The 20455-nt window shown below is 34.0% G+C and overlaps 1 protein-coding gene across 5 annotated transcripts in view; it reads left to right on the plus strand.

Annotated features, from left to right (window-relative positions):
- The window catches only part of CNTLN (centlein), a 205671-nt gene that overhangs the window by 145656 nt on the left and 39560 nt on the right, over positions 1-20455 (plus strand). For all 5 annotated transcript variants that reach the window (XM_039384599.1, XM_039384601.1, XM_039384600.1 and 2 more), the window contains 2 exons: positions 943-1036; positions 1740-1963. In XM_039384599.1, the coding sequence (XP_039240533.1) occupies positions 943-1036; positions 1740-1963 (318 nt within the window). The remainder of the gene's footprint in view (positions 1-942; positions 1037-1739; positions 1964-20455) is intronic.

A 20455-nucleotide genomic window follows, 5' to 3' on the forward strand; every position in this document is an offset into this window, starting at 1 on the left:
TCTCTCTCTCTCCCTTTCCAGGAGTCTTCTCTGCGGTGCTGCATGTCTCTGTTACTTCTCCAGTTCAGGTCCTTATCTGTCCTGGCTCTCTGCCACCACTTCTCCGGTCAGTGCCAGTTGCTGCTCTGCGCCCATGGAGAAAACATCTCCCGGCATAACTACAGGCACTTAGTCCAGTCTAACACTGTTCCAAGTCTCTGCAGTCCCCCCCAGCCAGGGGCTGGGAGGCCCCAGAGGGCCCAAGGGGCTCAGAGCCCCTTCCTTGTGGCTACAACATGGCCACCACTACCCAACAACCAAAACTACAACTCATCTCTTCCGGTGAGCTTGTGGAATGTTGACATTTTTGCAGGAGCGCCCACTGGGCAGAATTTCAAAACTTCCAGGGGTTTCCACCCCTTGGGGTCTACCACTTTTCTTAGCCTCTGGGGGAAAACAAGGTCCAAACCACGACACCTGGTCAAACACAGCAATTTTATTTTGCATGTTCACATAGTTTCATGCATCTTCTAGTTACAGCTCAGTGTGTAATCTGGTCTTCCTCCTTTTGAACTAATGAGACCACTACTCCTTTTAGTTTCACTTAAATATCTTGAAAAATAAGATACTGTAGACTTTCAAATAATACAGACCATCTTTTTTCCCTACTAGTAAATTCAGATCTTATCTGAAAAAGTAATGGATACATTAATAACGGATACTTAATTTTTCTCTGGGATTCTTCGGAAAAGGCTATGACTTACCTACAACAGTTCATTAATTCTTTTACATTTGATGGAAAAGTACTCTTCACTGGCTGATATTGTAAGACTGATTTTCAGATCAGAATTCACTAGAATTTGTATATTATTTGAAGTAATTTTTGTTGTTTCAGTTCAAACTGGAAAAATTTACAGTGTTGTGTTTGGAGTTGCTCACTTTGTGCTTCTCTTTTTTATTTAGTGCCATTCACAGAAGAAAGAACTAGAAAAGTTACATTCCGAGAGGAGGAAGATCTGCTATCTTGTAACATCACATCCATCGATTCTAAGCAAAGGTTAGCAAATATTCTAAGCAAATATTATATATTTTTGGCAACTTCGTAAATAAGACCGACGAAGCATTCCTACCTACCAAAACCTCTGCTATATTACACAAACCCACTGAATGCTGTTAAAAAATTTGCTTGTTTAAATTTGTGTGTGTACTTTCAAATATTTAGCTCATTATTTTGAAGTGAAATTGTCATATAAGTGACCATCAAACAGCATCTTTTCACACAGTTAATATATACTGTTTTACTAAGTCTCACCAATTGAATCTACTGACTGATACGAGGCTTTTCATTACTTATTGTTCATGTTTGGCCCTTGTAGCCAACACAGCTAATGAAACAAATTAATGGTTTTTGGCTTAGACCTTAAAAAAAACCCATCTGTTAGCAAGACACTGAAGACACTGAAGACACTGAAGGCCTTATTTCTGGTAATACCAATCAGAGGCACATTTAACTTCCAAGTCCTCATTGAGTTTGAAGTGTTGGCACTTCAGAAAAAGTACAACTTAGAGCACTTATAGGTTGATTGTTTTTATATGTTTTTTATGTTGTATGTTTTTATAGGTCAACTGTTAATTTACCAGTTTGCTTACTGAAAAATATTTTAGAGACTTCAAGAGCGTTTTAAAGGACCAAAACAAAATCAGAAATCATGTTACTTATGATGATCTGTCAGTTTAGTAACATGACATTTTATGTTTAGTGAACAGAGCAAAAAGGAGAAATATCACCGTCCAGAAACCAGGCTACTCTGTTACTCTACTGCAGGAAAGAATTAAATCATTGCAGAAGCAGATAGCTGTTTTACAGACTGAAAAAAAGACTGCAGTGACTTCTGTGAAGGAGGTGAAAGAAACCAATGAAAAACTAACAAGTCAGCTACATTTGGCTAATCAGAGACTTCAAACTAGTAAACTGACCATAGAGGTAAAGTACTTTTTATTATGGTGTCTCACGATGTTCAGCTTAATTCTGTTGCAGTTCTCTGAAACTGTGATAACATTGATTTTTGTAGTTTAATTTATTATAGTCAAAATTATGAAAAAATATCTATTGGAATGCATTTTGTGAGATTATGAGTCAGTTATTGTGTACAAATGATACTGAGGCCTGATTTATTATTATATCAACCCAATTCATTTATCCTTCTGAAAACAAAGTAGTCTTCATGGTGACATTTATGTGCATTCAAATGAGTGAGGGAAGTTTCACTTTAAGCCTGTGATCTGCAAACTACTTTGCTGAGAATCTGGTCAGTCTGCAGGAACTAGCACCCATTCCTCTGTGAAGAACAGACAGTGTCTCCTTATGCCCCAAGACAACTGGAGTTTTCTTCAATAGAGAGCTCAGACCAGTTCCATATCTATTTAATCCCATCTTTCTCTGTTAAGGTGGAAAGCCAGAGAGCAAAATTTATGAAAATAGAGACTAATAAACTTGGGTTAAACAGCTCAAAGATGCCAGCTTTCTTCTCTGCTTCAGTCTTTGTTCCTACTTAATCCTTTTCCACGCTATTACTCCTTTCTGGTTTTCCTCATTCTCATTTATATATGTGTTTTGTGTTAATCTGTATGCAGCTCCTCAGCTGGAATTCTTTTCTGTTCATACTGTAGTGATTGGCCTGCCCTTTATAGAGCTGAATCAACAAACACTTATGCAGTAATTGTCTCCTGTTGGTCACACACACATCCTGCTTCCAGAATTATAGTGCTACAACAGATGGACTTGCTGGAAGGAGGCAGACATTAAAAAAGAAATCAAATCCCCTCCCTCTCAAACTTCTTTGCATTTCTTATTTGCACAGAAGGCAGAAGCAGTATCAGGAGCAGCACTTTTCTCTTTCTTAGGGCTAGGGAACTGCTAATTTCTAGAGGAGGGAAAACCTCATTTCTGTTACTCATTTTGCATAGCTATATATATGTAATGAATTGAACTGAAAAGAGTTTCCAAGGTCATTGGAACCAACGAAGATCTGCCTATCTTACAAACAGTACTATAATATAAAGTTTCATGGACAGTATAAGCTTCACAGGGAATTACATATGAAATTTAGGTAAAACATTATGATTTCTCAGGCATCTTGAGGTTTTGCCTTCCTAGAAGACTACACCTTAGATGTCCGTAGAAGACCACACCTTAGATGTCCATAGAAGACCAATATGAAAATTAAAATAAAAAACACCATTATCAGGAAACTGTTTAAAAAAAACAGAAAAGGCAGGGGGACAAAATTTGTGTAAAGATAAGAGCTGCTGTAATGTAAAAGACTGACTAAAATCAAAGTAGCTTGGCTTTAAAACCAAACCAATTTTCTTTCACTCAGTTTTTCTGGAAGGTTTAAAGAAAGAAAAAATAGTCACTGATCTATTTAAAGGATGGTGCATTCTAAGCAAAAATAAATAAATGGTATTGCAGATACTCAAGGAAAAAATCTTTATTAGGCATGCACATTTTTTTCCTTCTCAGCAAACAGTTAAAATTCCCTTTCTTACAACTAATTACTCTTCAGGTGCCATAGTAGTGCTACCAAGTGGGAAATTTAAAGCAGAGACTTGGGCTACTTGCCAAGTGAAAATTAAGGAGGTAAAGAACCTACGCAGTCACTGCAGGGTACACTCACGTTTTAGAGAGAGAACCCTGATTCAGACATATCAAATGGTTGTAAAGCACACATTTGTGTGTGGGATTTGTGTGGTTTTTTGCAAGAAATGCTTTCTGGAAGTGAAGTTTTAAGACACTGCAAGGAAATAATGGGTTTCTAAAAAAATAAATTTCACTATCAAGAACATTTTTATTCTTTCGTCTTAATACTTCTGCAACTTTAGATTTTAGAATTTTCTTACACAGGCAGAAATTAAATAAACAAGCACACAAACTATGAAAAATAAAAGGTTGAAACAATATCTGGATTTAGGGAGACAAACACTTCAAGAGTGCCAAAATTACAAATATCCAAAAATAAACTTCCATAAACCACCGTAACTGTAACGTTCTGAGTAAAGTTAGTGAAGTTGTGATCCTGGGCTAAGGGAAGTATAGCAGTCTAGCAACTGTAAACATTAACAGCATGGCTTGGAAGAGATGCCGTGTTGCCTAATTTATCTAAGAAAATAAATCCTTCAGCAGACAAGGGCAGGTGTTTGTGCAGTCAGTCCTTCATTATAGTCCCTGAGGAATCTAGAAGATCGACTCTAGATTTAAGATTTAAATGTTCCAGATGTTCACTTGGAGACAGATTTTACAGTTCATGCAACCTAAGGACTGTCTGGCATCTGTTGATTTTCAAAATATATGTACATGCATGGCTTTGTGTATTTTTCTTGAAGATCCACACAGATACGTTTGTTGTGTATATTTGTCTACTCTAAAGAGTTCACAATTCTGGACTCAAGTTCTGGTTTTGTTTGGCCTCATAAATGCTTTACAATAATGTAGATTTCTGTCTTTGTTTCATTTCTGCAAAAGCAATTCCTTGCATATTTCTGAAAAAAATGACCGTGAAGTAACTGCATATGTGAGAATCAAAGTTTACATTCTCCAAGGATTCACATTAACACTGAGTCAGGACCATCTGTACAGAAGTACAGTAGTTAGATTTTGCTCTCTGTATAGAAATAACAGCTAGAGCAGCTACTTAATGCAGAAGCAATGGTACGTAGAATTTTCTTAGTTTCTAAGAAAAGGATTTGATAGAAATTGTTGGAAAAATCCAGAATTTTTTTTTCCTAAAGTTTATTCCCTGCCCCCCATTTCTATCATGAAGTGACTGCTTTTAAGAAGTATGTTTATATTGCATACAACACAGTAATTACAGTTAGTTTTATGCAGTGTCATTCTTGCTGCAAAATACCAGACAAAGTATATTGAATAAGAAATTAAAATCATAAGCAGGTTAAGTCACTAGTACTTATCTTATTCACATCAAAGCTATTCACAGGTCCACTGCTTAAAGGTACCATGGGATCATTTGCATCAGTTCTCCAGTGTTTCTCAAGTGATGTTACAGGAAAAGCTGCATTTTTTAATGGAATACCATGGGCATTTGCAAAGTGCTTGTCAATACTTCATCAGGAAACCTGAATCTCAGAATACGAACAAGTCAACCGGTCAAATGCTGGTTGGAGCATATCCTGTCCTTTGGAGAGGATAGTGTGAAGGTTTAAGTAAAGGGTTTTTTCCATTTCAGCAGATGTATCACTACATTTTTACTGAACTGGGAAGGAGCTTTTTGCTTTCTAGAAGACTGCATATTTTAGCTGTAACTCAGACTAGGCTTTTTTTTCTGACAGCACTTCAAATATACCTCCAAACTTTATTTTAGCTATTTGACTTCACTTTTCTTTGAATTTTAGGGGGACTTTTTCCCCCTGAGCTCATAGTTTGTTTACCTGGTAGATTATCTCAAGCGTAGAACATGAGCATGAAAAGCAGAAAAGTAAAGCGCAAAAGGAAGCTTTTTATTCTTTAAAGTTAGTGTCTTTCTTTACATATTCTCTTGACTATTTTTGTCTTTTTTGCCCATCCAATGACAGCTCAGAATTCAGTGTTGCATCTATAAAATCGACATGACAGCTTCACTCCTCTTATGGTACCCAAATATGAGTAAATCAGCCAATTTATTATTCAATTACACTGAAACAAAGAAGAAACTGATGATGAACCTAGATGCATTGTAAATTGTTGAACTTAACTATTATTTATACAAACATTTCACTTAGACTCTGGTTCTCCTGAAGGGATTTTTCAGTCTTTAAAGATGTATTGTTATTTACATAGTAATTTTTGCATGTCTGTGATTTCCTTAAGTAAATTTTCAGAATAATCATGAAATTATAAGCTGAATGCTCTTTGTAATTATCTTGCAGTAATTACTTGGGCCAGTTTTGTGGGCTTTCTGTACAAATAATGTCCAGTTAGAAATTCTTGTAGACATATCCAATTGTTTCCTACCAAAACACTTTTACACGTGTCCTGGTTTTATTTTTTTGACTTCTCTTACATGGAAACACTCCAGAGCATTTGTGCATTTTTTACTAAGTTAAAAGAGCTTCTGCATTTAGTGTAATCTTTTCTAAATTAAGTGTTGGGTTTTTTCTTCCTCTGATAGCATGAAAAGATATTTCTTGTTTTGTACATAAGATAATACTAATAATACATACAGAATTTGTGAGTGATAAAATTTTATAAAGCATTTTAGAATTATTAAAATTTAGAAGACTAAGTAATCATAAACGGTAATTTTTACAAATAAACTTTGCAAAAAATTTCTTCTACATCAGTAGCACATGCAGGAATTCTTACGTTCATATATACAAGTAATAAAAAAAGAGTAAAAACAGACATGCTCTAATGACCTCATATTTTAATAGATAAAAAATAATCTAAAAAGAATTCAAATTGTTTCTGTTCTGTTAAACAATATCCCTTTCCATTCTTACAAGCCACCCTTAAATCACTTGTTACTTTTATCTATCTTAAAAATAAAACCCCTATATATGCCATATTTAACACTTTTGCCAAACTTGATGCAAAACCATTTTTACCCCTATCCACCTTTGGCACAAAGTCTAAGAAACAATAAAAGAATTCTGTGAAGATGTTTAGAAAAAGTCTATTCCCAAAACCATCAGGAGAATCATGATTTTCTCCCCATCTTTAGGAGCATGTAGATAATCTGTTCCTAACTGCTTTTAATAAGGGTAGTTTAGGTTAATTTATGGGAACTGTAATATTTGGGCACAATATTCAAAAATATGTAAAGAAGGTTTCTCAAAAATATTAAAAAATCAAACCAGCAAATTTTCTCTTCCACTTTTTCTGAAAATACAGCAGAAGTGGAAAGGTAAACCAGAAGGGATAAACATATGATAAAGCAGGATATACTGCCTGCCCTTTCCAGAGTTTGCAAATACAGTCTAAATGAGCAGAGGCTTATCTAATAACTGAACTAAACTACGTGTCAGCATAAGACTGAAGTCTTCTCAAAATTTGATTGAGTGTAAGTTCTGGTTTTTTGCTTATGAGGTAACACTGCTGCTACCCTTGCATATATGTTTTACAGGCCTTGAAGAGACTTGTTTGCAGACAGAGTAGATAATTAAAAGCTCAAAACACACCACCAATCCATGTGTTCTTGACAGAAAGGCTTGCCGCATTGTTTCAGACCTGAGCAGTGACATTATCTGTAGGCAGGAAAAATTGTCTGTAATGTACTTCAAACTTCAGTTTTGTGTAATTTAAGTTCTATTTCTGGGCCCTGCTTGTAATTTTTGAAGGTCTTGAATCAAAAATATTGAGCAGAATAGGATTTTCTGTGTTGTAGGTTTATTAAAGCTTTGCTGAACCTAATAACTCAAAAATCAGGCTATGCAGTCACACTTTTAAAGGCTGAAAACAGAGAAAGAAAATACTCTGTGACTCTCTGAGACTAGAATTCACATCTTTCAAGTCCTACTCCAAAATTCTGCCTAGAATAAAACACAATCACTTAGTTAAATACGTTTGTTCTAAGTGTTTGGCTACTAAATGGAGAAATCTCTGTGTAATATTTCATCTGACCACTGATTGCTGCTGAAGTTGACTTGGAAATAAAATAAGGACTTGCTAAAGGTAAACATGAATGTAACTGACCTTTTAAAATACTTCTACTCCAACCTTTTTTTTATTATTTTTATATTTTGCTGCATTGCTTACAGCATCCTGAAGTCAATTTCGTTAACAGAACTACTCTGTAATAAAATATATTTATGGTGAAACTGTGCTGTCATTACAAAACAAAAATAAAGCAAAATATCTTTTGCATTTATATTGATCTCTGAAGAAAAATTACAATAGACCTGTTGCATTATTGATGAACAACATTTGAAACACATTGCATGTAGGAAATGAGTCTCATTCATAAATTAGAGAGAACAGTTGGCATGAACTAGAACTATACTGGACTTATACTCCTGTCAAAATGAAATAATTTAGAGATAGGTAAATTCTAGAAAAATATGTTATAAACAAAAATTTTGGAGACTACATGAAATTCAGAGAATATACTTACAATCAGCACAATTTGTATTGCTCTATCATTTAGAAATCTTAAAATGTATCTTTCTATATTAGAAGAAAGAACGTGTGTCAAAAGAATTAGCATGTTCTTGTAATGATACCGAACAGAGGTAGTACACATGTCTAACGTGTTTATCTGATAGTCTATTATAGTAATAGAACATACATATAGAATATACAACATACTTTTACATATATTGAAATAAACCCTGACAGATATCATCCTGTAATTTTTATCTTATCAATTTGTAGTTTATTTTTTTCACCTTCCCTGTGATTTGACCAAACTTTCCTTGTGCATTGAATCTTATGTTATTATTAGGGAAAAAAACCCACTAATCAAAACTGAACTTAATTTGCATTTTTTTCGCTAAAAATTTCCTGAATGCAATACAATTTGAGCTCTGCAAAAGCTCAACAAATACTATCATAATAGGATTTCCTTTTGTGCTCACAGGAATGTCTTCATTGAATTCACTGACATCTGCTCATCAATTAAAGTTAAGCGTAAAGCTTGACTGCGTTCTTGAACCTTCTCTGCAATGTAAAGTGTTCTATGGGTAATATGGTTTTGCCTGAGAATATTTATTCACCCTTAAATCTCATGCAAAAAAAGTTCATTGATTTGGGAATAATTATTCATATGTTGCCAAGAGATTTTATTTCAGCTCTGCAAGTCTGGTTTTCTAATAGATCATCACAGAAAACCAGTTTGGGTTGCAACTGGACTAGTACTCTTAGGCTCGTTCACTAGAGGGGTCCATGAACTATGCATTATTAGTAACTACTGCTATTAAGTATGAAAGTGATTTACTAATCACTTCACACATGTGCTTATTTTCACTGAATTTAATGAAATGTCAAGACATCCTGGTTGTGGTCGTAAAACTAAGTTTTACTGGCTCTAGTCTTGCATATCACTCTATAGTGAGATCACTCTATAGTGAGAAGTTCTTTTGTGCTTTTAACTTTCAGGGAAGGAATGACAATAGAGGAAGTAGCTGCAAATTTTTTTTTTTTAGTATTCTATGTTTTAGTATTCTGATAGACTGTGCAACAACATGCAAGATATAGCTGCCATGTGTTTCCATCAGCCATATATCCTACCTTGGAAGTTTGAATTCTCTCCACTTGTTTCATGATGAATTCTTACCTACAAGTCTCTCTTTTATCTCTTTCCCAGCCTAGATAAATGCATTCTTGATTGTGTTATGAAAAGTTTTCAAGACTCATAGGAAATTGGGGAGATAATTTTATATTCCTTTATATTGTGAACATTAAATGAGTTGATTCTCTTACCTTCTTTTACCTTATTTCTCTTTCCTTTGCTCCTGTCCTAAATTCCTGTCCTAAATTTCCCTGATTGTGAAGATACGGAACGTAAGATTGGTGGAAGAAAGTGCTCAGTATGTTTAGCAAGATAGATACATATAGTAGGAGAATTGGTAAGAGACAGTTCTTTATTTGAGAAGTTGGATTTTCTAAGAAGTTGGATGAGCAAGGTCACGGGATTGCAAAAACGGTTCTATGACCTGAAAGTATCAGAAGTTTTATAAGCACATACACACATTTTTGTTGTGTGCCCCTGTGCAAGCCACTGCTTATTGAAATGTAAATAGGAAATAAAATTCCAAAAATTATTTTCATCATACTTGGTATTACTTAGTATTTGGATTGGAGCTAAGCACTGCTACATGGAACACAGTGTAGACTCAATGTCTCAGTTCATGCCGTAAGGTTAAATTGGTGCATGTAAGTACCAATTCATCATTTTCACTAGCTCAGAATCTCATATACCATGAAATTAATTTTTCAGTTGATCCTTCACATGAATGATAACATTATTTTTTTTCCCTAAGATAATGGTTTACACCTTACACATATATTCTATCTGGATATACTATGAAATAAATGACATTCTTTTTGCAGTTTGTTTCAGAGGTAAAATCTTTCACTCATTTTTTTAAAAATTAGTGACAATGTGAAAAATCCAAGCCAGTGCAAGAGGATATCTTCAGTCATTGACAACTAGTCTAAGCTTTCAATCATCCACCAGAGTCTGATTGAAAAGTATAGATCATTATGACCTCACGGTGTTTTTAATGAGGAAATCATTACATCATAATGAAAACCAATACATCGCTCGAGTTCACATTGAGTTAGGCTGAATGGCTGTCTCCTGGGAACTAGGACTCTAAAGAAAAATGAGAGCCCTAGTATGTAATGAGCTGACTGTGAACTCCCATTGTCATTGTGAATAACACTGGTGCAGTCCTTGAATGTATAAACTGGATTCTATACAATAGGAGCAGAGAGAATATGTTTTCTTTTCCTTGGCATGATTTGACTACTCCTAGAATACTCTGTGCAGTTCTAATACACAGAATCCAAGAAAGAAATTAAAGAAAGTAAAAAACATTTCAAGACTTATGAGAAGGATTTGAAAATATACCATTCCAGAGAACAATGTGTGATTTTCAGAGAGGAGATTAACAGGTAACTCAAGTTAAATATCTAGGAAAAAGAAATCTTGCGGAGTCTACAGTCTAGCAAAGGAAGATTGAAAAAATATCCAAGGACTCAAATAAGGTAGAATCATACCAGATACGAGATCTGTATTTTCTATGTGACTGTAATTGATCATTGCCAGTTGGAGTCAGAGAACTGCAGTGATATTGGACAATGAAAAGGGAGAATTAGAGAAATCAGCTGCTTGTGGTTAGCAGTGGGCAGAGTCTTTCTTAGAGGAATAAAAAAAATGTGTCTGTTCTGTAGGAAGCATGAAAAAAATTGCAGGAAGAGCGAGGATGTGTTTAATGGCATGAGCTGAATTAATGAGAAGTATAAACAGGAAGGTATGTTCTCAACTTCAGTAACACTGTTCATTTATCTGAAGAACTGATGGAAGAAATGCATGTACTTCATAGAGCACAGCTGGGCAACAGTATTTTTGTAATGAGTGCCAAAATGGGTTTAGTAGTGCTGTGGAAAAGAGATGTAAACATGGACAATGAATTTAAGATATGTCAAACTACTGGTTTATAAGGATGTACCTTAGACAAGGAAGAGTGTTATAATGACATTCAAACATCAGGTTATAAGGAAGAGAAATTATGAGGCAGGGGAGGAAAATATCACCACTCAAGACATATACATATGGAGTGTGGAAAATAGATACTGTAATGAAGGAAGTAACTCAAAGGAAATACATATTCCACAGTATGCAACAGGAACATTTAAAGAGAAGTAGTCTTGAGCAGAAGATATGCAGAAAAAATAGCTTTTGTGGTGTAATGTACACAGAATTTAGGATACATTAGCCCTGTACAACCGTTTAATGTTGCTAATTGCAGAGCTGAGAGAAGACTCAAGCTCATTAATTTAGGTAATATGTAACTTGGTAAGGAAAATGCAGAAGAGAAAAAGATAAATTATGATTTTTTTTAAAAATATTTCTTTCATATTCCACCTGTAAGGTTGAGCATAAATAAACAGTTTTTCAGTGAGGTAGTAATGACATTTTTAAAGGAAAAAGCTTTTAATTTCAGTTGGAGGCATAGAGGTAGATGAATCTTTTTTTTTTAGTCAAAATCTTGATGAAAGACTAAAGCTGAGACATTTTGTCAAAGGCTTGGCTTCAAAAGAATAAAAATACTTATTTTTCAAAGTATTGTTTGTAATATAAATTTTGGCAGAAAAAATTAAAACTAAATTTACTATAGAAAAGTGAGGGAAAGGCATTCTGATAGAAAGTAATTTCAATTAAGAATCTACAGGTACTGCACTTACCTGAAGATATAAATTTTACAAGTTCTTTTACCAAAGTTGGATAATCATAAGTAAAACTAAGCAGTCGGAGATATAAATTTCAATTGTTTTTTTAGGGAAGTCTGTATTGAGGACTGAAACTACAGATAGTATATGATGATTTACAGTTTCAAGATTTCTACTTTGAGTAGTTACTCTGAAAAAGATAAAAGCACGTTTTCAATGAACATAATTTTGATAGGAAGGCATTACTACAGCTTAGAGTGTATTCTATTGCAGACCACTATCACATATATTTTTGAGTACAGTTCAAGACATACTTTCATTTTCTTGTAAATTCCTCCAAAGTTTGTGAATATTGCATTGTCCTGTGTTTATTTCCTTGTCAGGAATCATAAAAGCTTAAATTTATTTTTATTATTCAGCTGCTGGTTTATGATATTTGCTATACTCTTCATAAGTAGGAGTGAAAAACTTCTTTATATATACAAATAAATATTTTCTTATTTACGTATACTCAACTGTGTAGCTCTAGACTAGTCTTTACACTAGCAACTTTTGTAGTAGTCATCCTGTGTACAGTATTCATTTTATATATATACCAGATTCTCAAGGGCCATGGCTTTTGCCAGATGAAGCGCTTTTGATTTTGAGGCTATGAAATACAGTTCCGTTATTGATCTGTGCATGACACAGCCAGTCTCTCTGCTGGCAGAGCATAGCAACATTTATCCGGGAATTCGTGAAATGTCACTCGGATCATGTTCATAAGGTAAACTGTGCAAAAACCAGGATCCAAGCTGAGAATCCACGAGGAATTGGACGTGACTCTCTTATTCCTTCATCCTATCTTCTTGGTCAGCCAAGTGGTATTTGTTAAAACAATGTCTATGTTTTGCGTTAAGTGTTGAAGAAAGTGTGATTAGCACTAGGAACACCATGTAGTGTAGTCATACTGCTGTTTTTCTCAGGTTTTTAAGTCACTTGGGAGAACAAGATTTTAAGTCAATGAAAGTGATCTAAGCATTGCAAGTCTATAATTTTTGTTTCTAGTGAAATGATGATTCCTGTACAGCTGCAAGCAGGAAACTCTGCTTAGATCTTCTGAAGAATTTTAAGTTTTCTTGCTTCCCTTTGCATGTAGAGATGCGCAGCAATTCATGTTTGTCATTAAGATCTCAGTAAGCAGTAGTGGTCAGAAAGGGTGTGTGACTGTTTCTACAGATAAAACTGTCAAAATATTGGTAATTACATATTTTCTTTCTTTAAAAATTATGATTGAAAAAGGCTGCACATTTTTGCTAGTATCAAAAGCATGTCATGTAAAAAATATTGAAAACTAAAATATATAATTAAAAAGCACACTTCCATATACTATTTATCTATTTGTAAAGGGTCAAATGTCACTTTTCCAGACATTTTTATAGGTAGTGTTTCAGCAATAGACTGTCTGTTATCTGCAAATGGCTGTGGCACCTTCTCATTAAAAAAAATTGTTTTGAAGTATAAAAAAGACACAAAAAGCTGCACTGCCTAGTTGTTTTTTTTTTTTTGTCTGTCTAAAGCAGTTATAGCAGTAACAATTTTAAAGTTAGCCATTAAGGAAAAAAATTATTTTTATATTTGCAAACATTTTTCAATTTGAAACATTAAAATTGTTTAAAAAGTATCTACATATTTGATTTAAAAATCAGTTATTAGTTAAAGTAAGAAGAAACAGGTTTTATTGAAGTGATAGTTTTGAGTTTGGAAGTCTTGGGATTTTTTTCCAAATATAACAAGGATTTTCTTTTGTTTCTCTAAGATAATTTCTTTAGTTTGAATCCCACAAGACAAAATCAAGATTTAATTGCAAAATCACTAGTGAATGACCACTGAAATGTTCTTGCTCTCTACTTTATCAGAGGTTTTTCAAATGTTTGTATGTAAAAATACGGAAAAACTAGGGGAGAAAACTTGTTGTTGGTCATGAAAAAATATTTGCATACATGATGCATTTATTTTTACATGTTATCTCTCCCATTACAAGGTTAACATATGCAAGATGCAAACTCAGTAAGGTGTGGAAAAAAATCAATATTTTAGTTTGTTGGCTTTCAGGTTGAGTTGTGACTTTTTTGTTTGGTTGGTTTTTGTTTTGTTTCCTTGGTTTTGTGGGGGTTTTGCCTTGTGGATACGTGTGTTTATTTTGCAAAGATCCACAGGCTGAACAAATACTGTTGTTAGGAACATGATGATGGAACTTCATAGCATGAAGGCCACCAGCTTGTCAAACTACTGTTCTTCATAGCAGAACCATTGCCAGCTTGTCAGGCATTATTTATTAAAGAGGACATTTGTTGTACTACTTAGCAGTGTCAAGGCACTCTGTGCAATATTGTATCTTGGTTTGGAAACCACACACAAAATAAACATATTGGAAGAAAGGAACAAGAATTTTAGTAAGTTTTGAACATACTAACTATGAGAAAAGATTGAATGTCTATAATTAATGAAATACATAAGATAACAGATTAATGGTAAAGACTGAAGGAGTGTAATACCCACCTCCCCAGGCATAAAAGATTATTTAAAACAGCTAGTGGTCAATTGGTGCTTCTGTATCCCTTAAGGAGAATGGATTTCATTTTTCAGGAAAGACCATATATATATGTATAAGGCAAATTTTCTCTCTGAGGGCACTAAAGAACTGCAGAAGGCTGCCAGGAGAATCTTCTCTGCAGTTACACCAAAGTATTCAGGAATTGTCTATTTATTCTCTAATGAAAGGCCTTTGTTTTTTTGTAAATAACTAGCATATCTTAATACTGAAGAGTTTGAACCATGGAGCTAGCAGCTAGTCCTTGGAAATTTCTACTCCTTGGACACAAAGTTCGCCTTTTCCTCCGTGCAGCTTGTTACTGCTTGCTTTCTAGTAAGGTTTATCAATGATCAGAAAGCAGAACCGTAACAATAGTTCCCACATCTTGTCCTTCAGGGAACAATGTCAGAAATAAACATATGCTAGAGTTCTTCTGAACTCCTCTGGATTTCGGAAGAGGAATCTTCAGCTTCACCAGTTCAGAACTGTTATGTCTTCTGCAAAGCACCGGTTTCCTGTTAGACGCTATTTTCTTACCTGTCGCACACCAAGATATCTTTGTAGCTTTTTATTTTTTTTCTTTCTATCCAGGCATAAACGAATAGGAGTCAAGAGCTAAGGCATCTTCAACAACAGTAGAGAAGTTTTACAACTAAGACTACTTCTGAGACAGGGAACTACACCTGAGATTCCTTTTTAAAAAAATTTCTCTACAGCATTCCCTCCTTGGGATTGTTCTAATTTTAATGTGCCTTAGACACAGCCCCCCTCATTGTTGCAGACAATGAGTGCTGTTTTACAGGATTCTATGGCATCCCTACCGATGTACTGTCTCTGTAACATAATGGGAGGAGTTTTTTAGACTTGACACCATATTCATTTGCCTAAAGTGCCTGAACCTCATGGACTCAGTTGCTGATAGAGGAGGTAGAAGAATGTGCTTTCTTGCTAATGTTTTGCGCAATCTGATTTGCTCTCCTAAAGCTTAATTGGGAATTAATAAGGTAATTGTGGACTGTTCCTGTAGCTTGTGTCATGTTCAGATTTATTTTGCATCACTCCATGCTACCTTTGATGCCTAATGTGCCAAGAGCTTCAGTTCCTTTCTCAGTAGTGTATGACTGTATGACTAGCCATAACAAGTCTCATAAGATTCACAGGCACTGAAAAAGGATTTACTTTTTGGTGGCCAAACTGTCCACAGTTTTCAGTTCATTTGCAGATTCAAATGTGGTCCTGTGGTGTTTAGAGTATTATGTACACCAAAGAGAAAGGTATGATTTTGTCTCTACTCTTATCTTGGTGAAGCAAGCAGAAGAGTATGAGGGAAATTATAAGGGACAGCAGCTCTAGCTCTGGTTCAAGCTGGGATGTAGAATTACAGGGATTAGGTGCAAATACAGTGTTGTCCACAAACTGTTCATGTATGTGAAAATAATTAATTGCCCAAGTGAGTCATAGTATTGATGATCATAACGATAAAGGGAAAGTATATTTCACTTTATACATTAGACTGAAAACATGGCTTTTTCTTGTGATGATCTCTTCAGGTATTTAATAAGTAATGCAAGGGGTATTTTACCCAAAACTGTTCATTTATGCCTGTAATTTTAGCAAGAGTTCCAATGATAACATGAATTACAAATTAAAGATAAGACTGTTGGGGTTCATTTACAGGAATCCAGGGATGAATTACCACCTTAATTTATATGCAGTACATTGTAGTGGTAATTTTTAAATGCAATTCATTGTTTTGAAAAATATTCCTGTCTTTGCATCCTCCCCACAATGTCTGTCATCAGCTTTCTCATACTTCTCAGAAGTGGCTAGCAGTATGTTTTTATTTTCTTACATAAAAATGTAAATAATAAATAAATATTTGTATAATGTCACCTTTGTATGACTGGGAAAATTCCAGGTGCTTAACACTTTTTTCCCAACTCTTTGTTGTTTATTTCTATATTTCTCCTGCTCTATGACAACATAGACCTTTACCATTACCTGTGTTAATACAGTTCATATTTAAAATGTTTTGCTTTTACACAGCTGTCTACATTAAAAAAAAACAAAAAACAAAAAACCAAACAACCTTCTGAGGACATTTTTTTATCTTCTGTTGATATTTGAAGCAGTTACAGGTGAAATTCTTAAATAATTGTGTAAAATTAAGCATAGAGCTATCTGTACAAATTTTGTTCCTTGAATATTGCAACCAACTTCTAACAATAACTATAACCTACATTTTAGTAATTTTTATCTTAAAACAGTTCTATCACTTCCTCAACATAAAATGGAAGAGAATGCTCTTTAACAATTGAAAATATGAGATTAAAAAAAAAGGAAAATGATATATAAAGAGGAGTATGGGAGATGGAACAGCTTTCCCTACAAGCACAGATTTCCTGCCCACTTATATTTGAGAAGCAGAAATATTTCAGTTGAAAATGGTTCACTCTAAAACAGATGGAAATGAGGAGAGGTTAAATTAACATTTCACCATTTTTTCAGCTGTTTTGTTTCTTTTTTTGCTTATATATTCTCTTAAAAATAACTTTAATTTTTAAAGCTATAGAGCTGTATGCTTTGGAACTAACTGGGTAAATCAAAGAAAGTTTAAAAACAGTGTTTAAAATAGCATTTTCATTTTGGTTTCTCTCTATTTTATGTGAGTTATACAGAAAACAGATGGAAGCATTATTAATTTTTTCCCCCAATGAGTTTTAGTGCAGCATATTTGTATGTGTTATCTGAAACATATGAATACTTAGTATTGCTGCTGTTAAATTCGTAATGAGTTGTAGGGATTGTGGAATTCCCTGACTGGCTCTCATGCAAGTAGTTCATTTGCAGTGCTTAGATGTGTTAAGATTAAGCAGGGGGAATATGGCAAGCACTATCCCTGACCCTAGATGAAAAATTCAAATTTCTAACTTTTTGAGTTTGCCCCAACTCTTGTGTTTGATGAAAATCTGATAAATACTGTGTAGTCCTGAAGAAGATTGTGCAGTAAAACCTGGTCCTAACTACAAAAGATCACATGGATTCCCTAGTAAGTAAAAAGCCATGGAAATCTTGAGGTAAATTTTTGCATCAGCTGAAAGTCTTTGCTTGTATATAGCAATAGTTAATGTGCACAGGCACGTGAGGTATTGGAATACCCAACTTAACTAGTATTTATTTAAATAGCAACGGTGGGTACATGAAAACATTGGGTTTGGACTTCAGCCATATCTTCACAACTGGCTTGCTATAATGTTGAGATATTTTCAGATGGGGCAAAGTGTTGTGAAACGTCTCTGGTTATATTGTCATTTTTAATTTATTTGTAGTAAAACATTTTCATGTACTGTGTTGGGCCTGCTAGATATTAATGCTTCAAATAATCTAAACTAAATATGTAACATATAGTACAGTATAGTGTAATAGTGAATATTTTTATTTTTAAGAAATAATAATTTTTAAAGTTCTGTAATTTTTATCTGGAAATGTTAAGGTCTTGGAGGCAATGTACTGCACATCTGTATATTCTGGCAGTTTGCATCTCCATATTGGAAACTCTGTCATTAAATCACATAGTTGTGATCATATAATTGATCATAATGAAACTACTTACATAAGTAATGTTAAATAAATAGTTAATAGTCTTTATATTCCTTTGAAATTTGCAAGGAGAGATGGAGTGCTGCATCTGCTTTAGTATGAAAGCAACCTAGTGTTAATATATACAGAAATTAGGCATGGGATACAGCAATGTTTACTTGTACAGAGACATGACACAAAATGAAAGTGATAGAAAATGAAGGCTAAAATAGAATGCTGAATGTTAGAACCTTTACCTTTGAATTGGCGTAATCATTGTACAGATGACATGTTTCAGAAGCATTTTCATAATCTTAAAAACTGTTACTTATATTATTATTAAGTTTTTTCTTATTTTCTGTAATTTATTTGAAAGATCACTGGTTGCACAATGCACGGTTCTGTACTCAGACTTGTCTGTTGTTTAGAGGAGCAGATGATTTCTAGGAGAATTGGGCCCCGAATATATTACTCCAATTCCTTCATATATGAGTGTTGTGTATTTCTCTAGAGTAGATTTATGTATTCTGGTCTTTATCTTTGTGATGATGATGATCATATATATATATATATATATATTATAAAAAGAGAAAGACAAAAGTACCTATCTGGACTGATTTTATGGATTTTCTTTTTTTATTATTTCATAAATTGCCATAGCCAGATGTTGCAATGCTAGGCTTTTATACATTGTAGAATAAATTTAGCTGTAAGTTAACTATAAAATAGCTGAATTAAAATTACAAGTAAAGCCCTTGTTTATGAAGTGCTATACAGTAAATAACCATTTATAAATGATTGATCAGTACTAGCACATGGTTAAGAAGACACTCAGAGTCTTTGACAGGAGTTTTTGTTAGTGATTACAACTGTTTTCCCAATAATAGCTGAATTTATAATTTGTATGTGTGAAAGGGCAATTCTGTAGATAACAGCAATGTAAACATTGCTTTTATAAAGCAGATGAACTGCAATTCTTTTACCATTATCAATAGGACAAATGTTTTTCTTTAGTAAAATACTCTTATCTACAGGCTGATGTCTGTATTTCTCTTCTGGGAACTAATTTAAACACTTCATGAGAGATTGACATTTTCAGTGTGTTACACATCCTTAAAAGCTGCTTTGTTCATTGCAAACCATATTTAGTATGACCTCATAATAATGTAGCACACCTCAAGTGTCATGCCTGTCTTTACTATGCACTTTGGAGCTGTGTTCATCTATATCAGACAACTGCACTTCAAGGAAAGGTTTTTTTTTTCCTTGATAGGCTATTAGCAATAATTAGGAAGATTCACTTCAGTAAGATGTCAACACCAGATTGTTTAAAAAAGTTGAATGTCAGTGTCTTTTAAAGAGAGTTCTTTTCCCTGACACATAGGTATGGCATGTGAAACATGAAATGTTAATTTAACTTTTCTGCTTATTATTCATGCACAATATTATTTTGTCATTCAGATAGTACACTGACTGAGTGCAAAGGGTGTTAAAATAGTGCTGCTAGAATAAAAAGAGGATTAATCTACCATTGGCCAATTAGCCAAAGGGTACTTAATGGTCTCTAAAGGCTACTGAAGTCTAACAACTAGCTAAAGCACTGGCAAAAAGTCCTCTATATTACCTTCATTTATTTGACATTTTGTGACATAGTCGGCTGCTGATAACTGTGTTTTGCTGAAAAAAAATTACAACTAAGTGGTTTGGTAGATTTTGCTAAAATTTCAGGAGAGTAGATGACAAATATGTTCCACATTTTAGAAGTTTGTCTTGCTTGGGGGTTGTCTTTGTTTCAGTTTAGGGTTAGGATATTAAATCACCAAAGACTTCTGTTTGATATTTTGTCTTCATGTCTAGAATACTAAGTAATCAACCACTTACAGCACTTGGTTGAGAAGAACTTTGATTGAGGATTTGGACTTATTTGCCTTTTCTCTATATGATCACATTAAGTATGCAGCACAGTTAGCTTTTTAGTCTAGTATATATCTTTTCATATTTTCAGCTACATACTATCTTTATTAATTTTAGCTTTTTTTTTTCGTCAGGCAGAGGAAAGTTTTGATTCAAGAGAACAAAAAAAGACTAAGTTTAATGGGGTTGACATAATAAATTTGTCTTGGATATTGTAAATATGTTTATCATTATGTTATAGTAACATTTAATAGAGTGGGTAAAGTCATAAATACCTAACTCTGTGCCTCCAAGTATGATTTGAAAAGTTCTTTCTTGTTTTATGTGTACAACAAGTGCTTCTTATTTTGTTGTTTTTCACGATCAAGCTAAAACTGTGAGAAAACAGAGTTCTCTGTAAACGTTTCATAGAAAGTGTTAAATCTTAATATAGAACCTGGTATAGGATCTATGCATATAGCAAATGTATTTTATTGCCTACTGTAGCAAGAGGTCTTAGAGAAAAGGAGTGTGTTAACCTC

The sequence above is a fragment of the Pipra filicauda genome, unplaced genomic scaffold (assembly GCF_003945595.2).
Source record: "Pipra filicauda isolate LSUMZ 115617 unplaced genomic scaffold, ASM394559v2 scaffold362_size804934_pilon, whole genome shotgun sequence".
Taxonomy (NCBI): Eukaryota; Metazoa; Chordata; class Aves; order Passeriformes; family Pipridae; genus Pipra; species Pipra filicauda.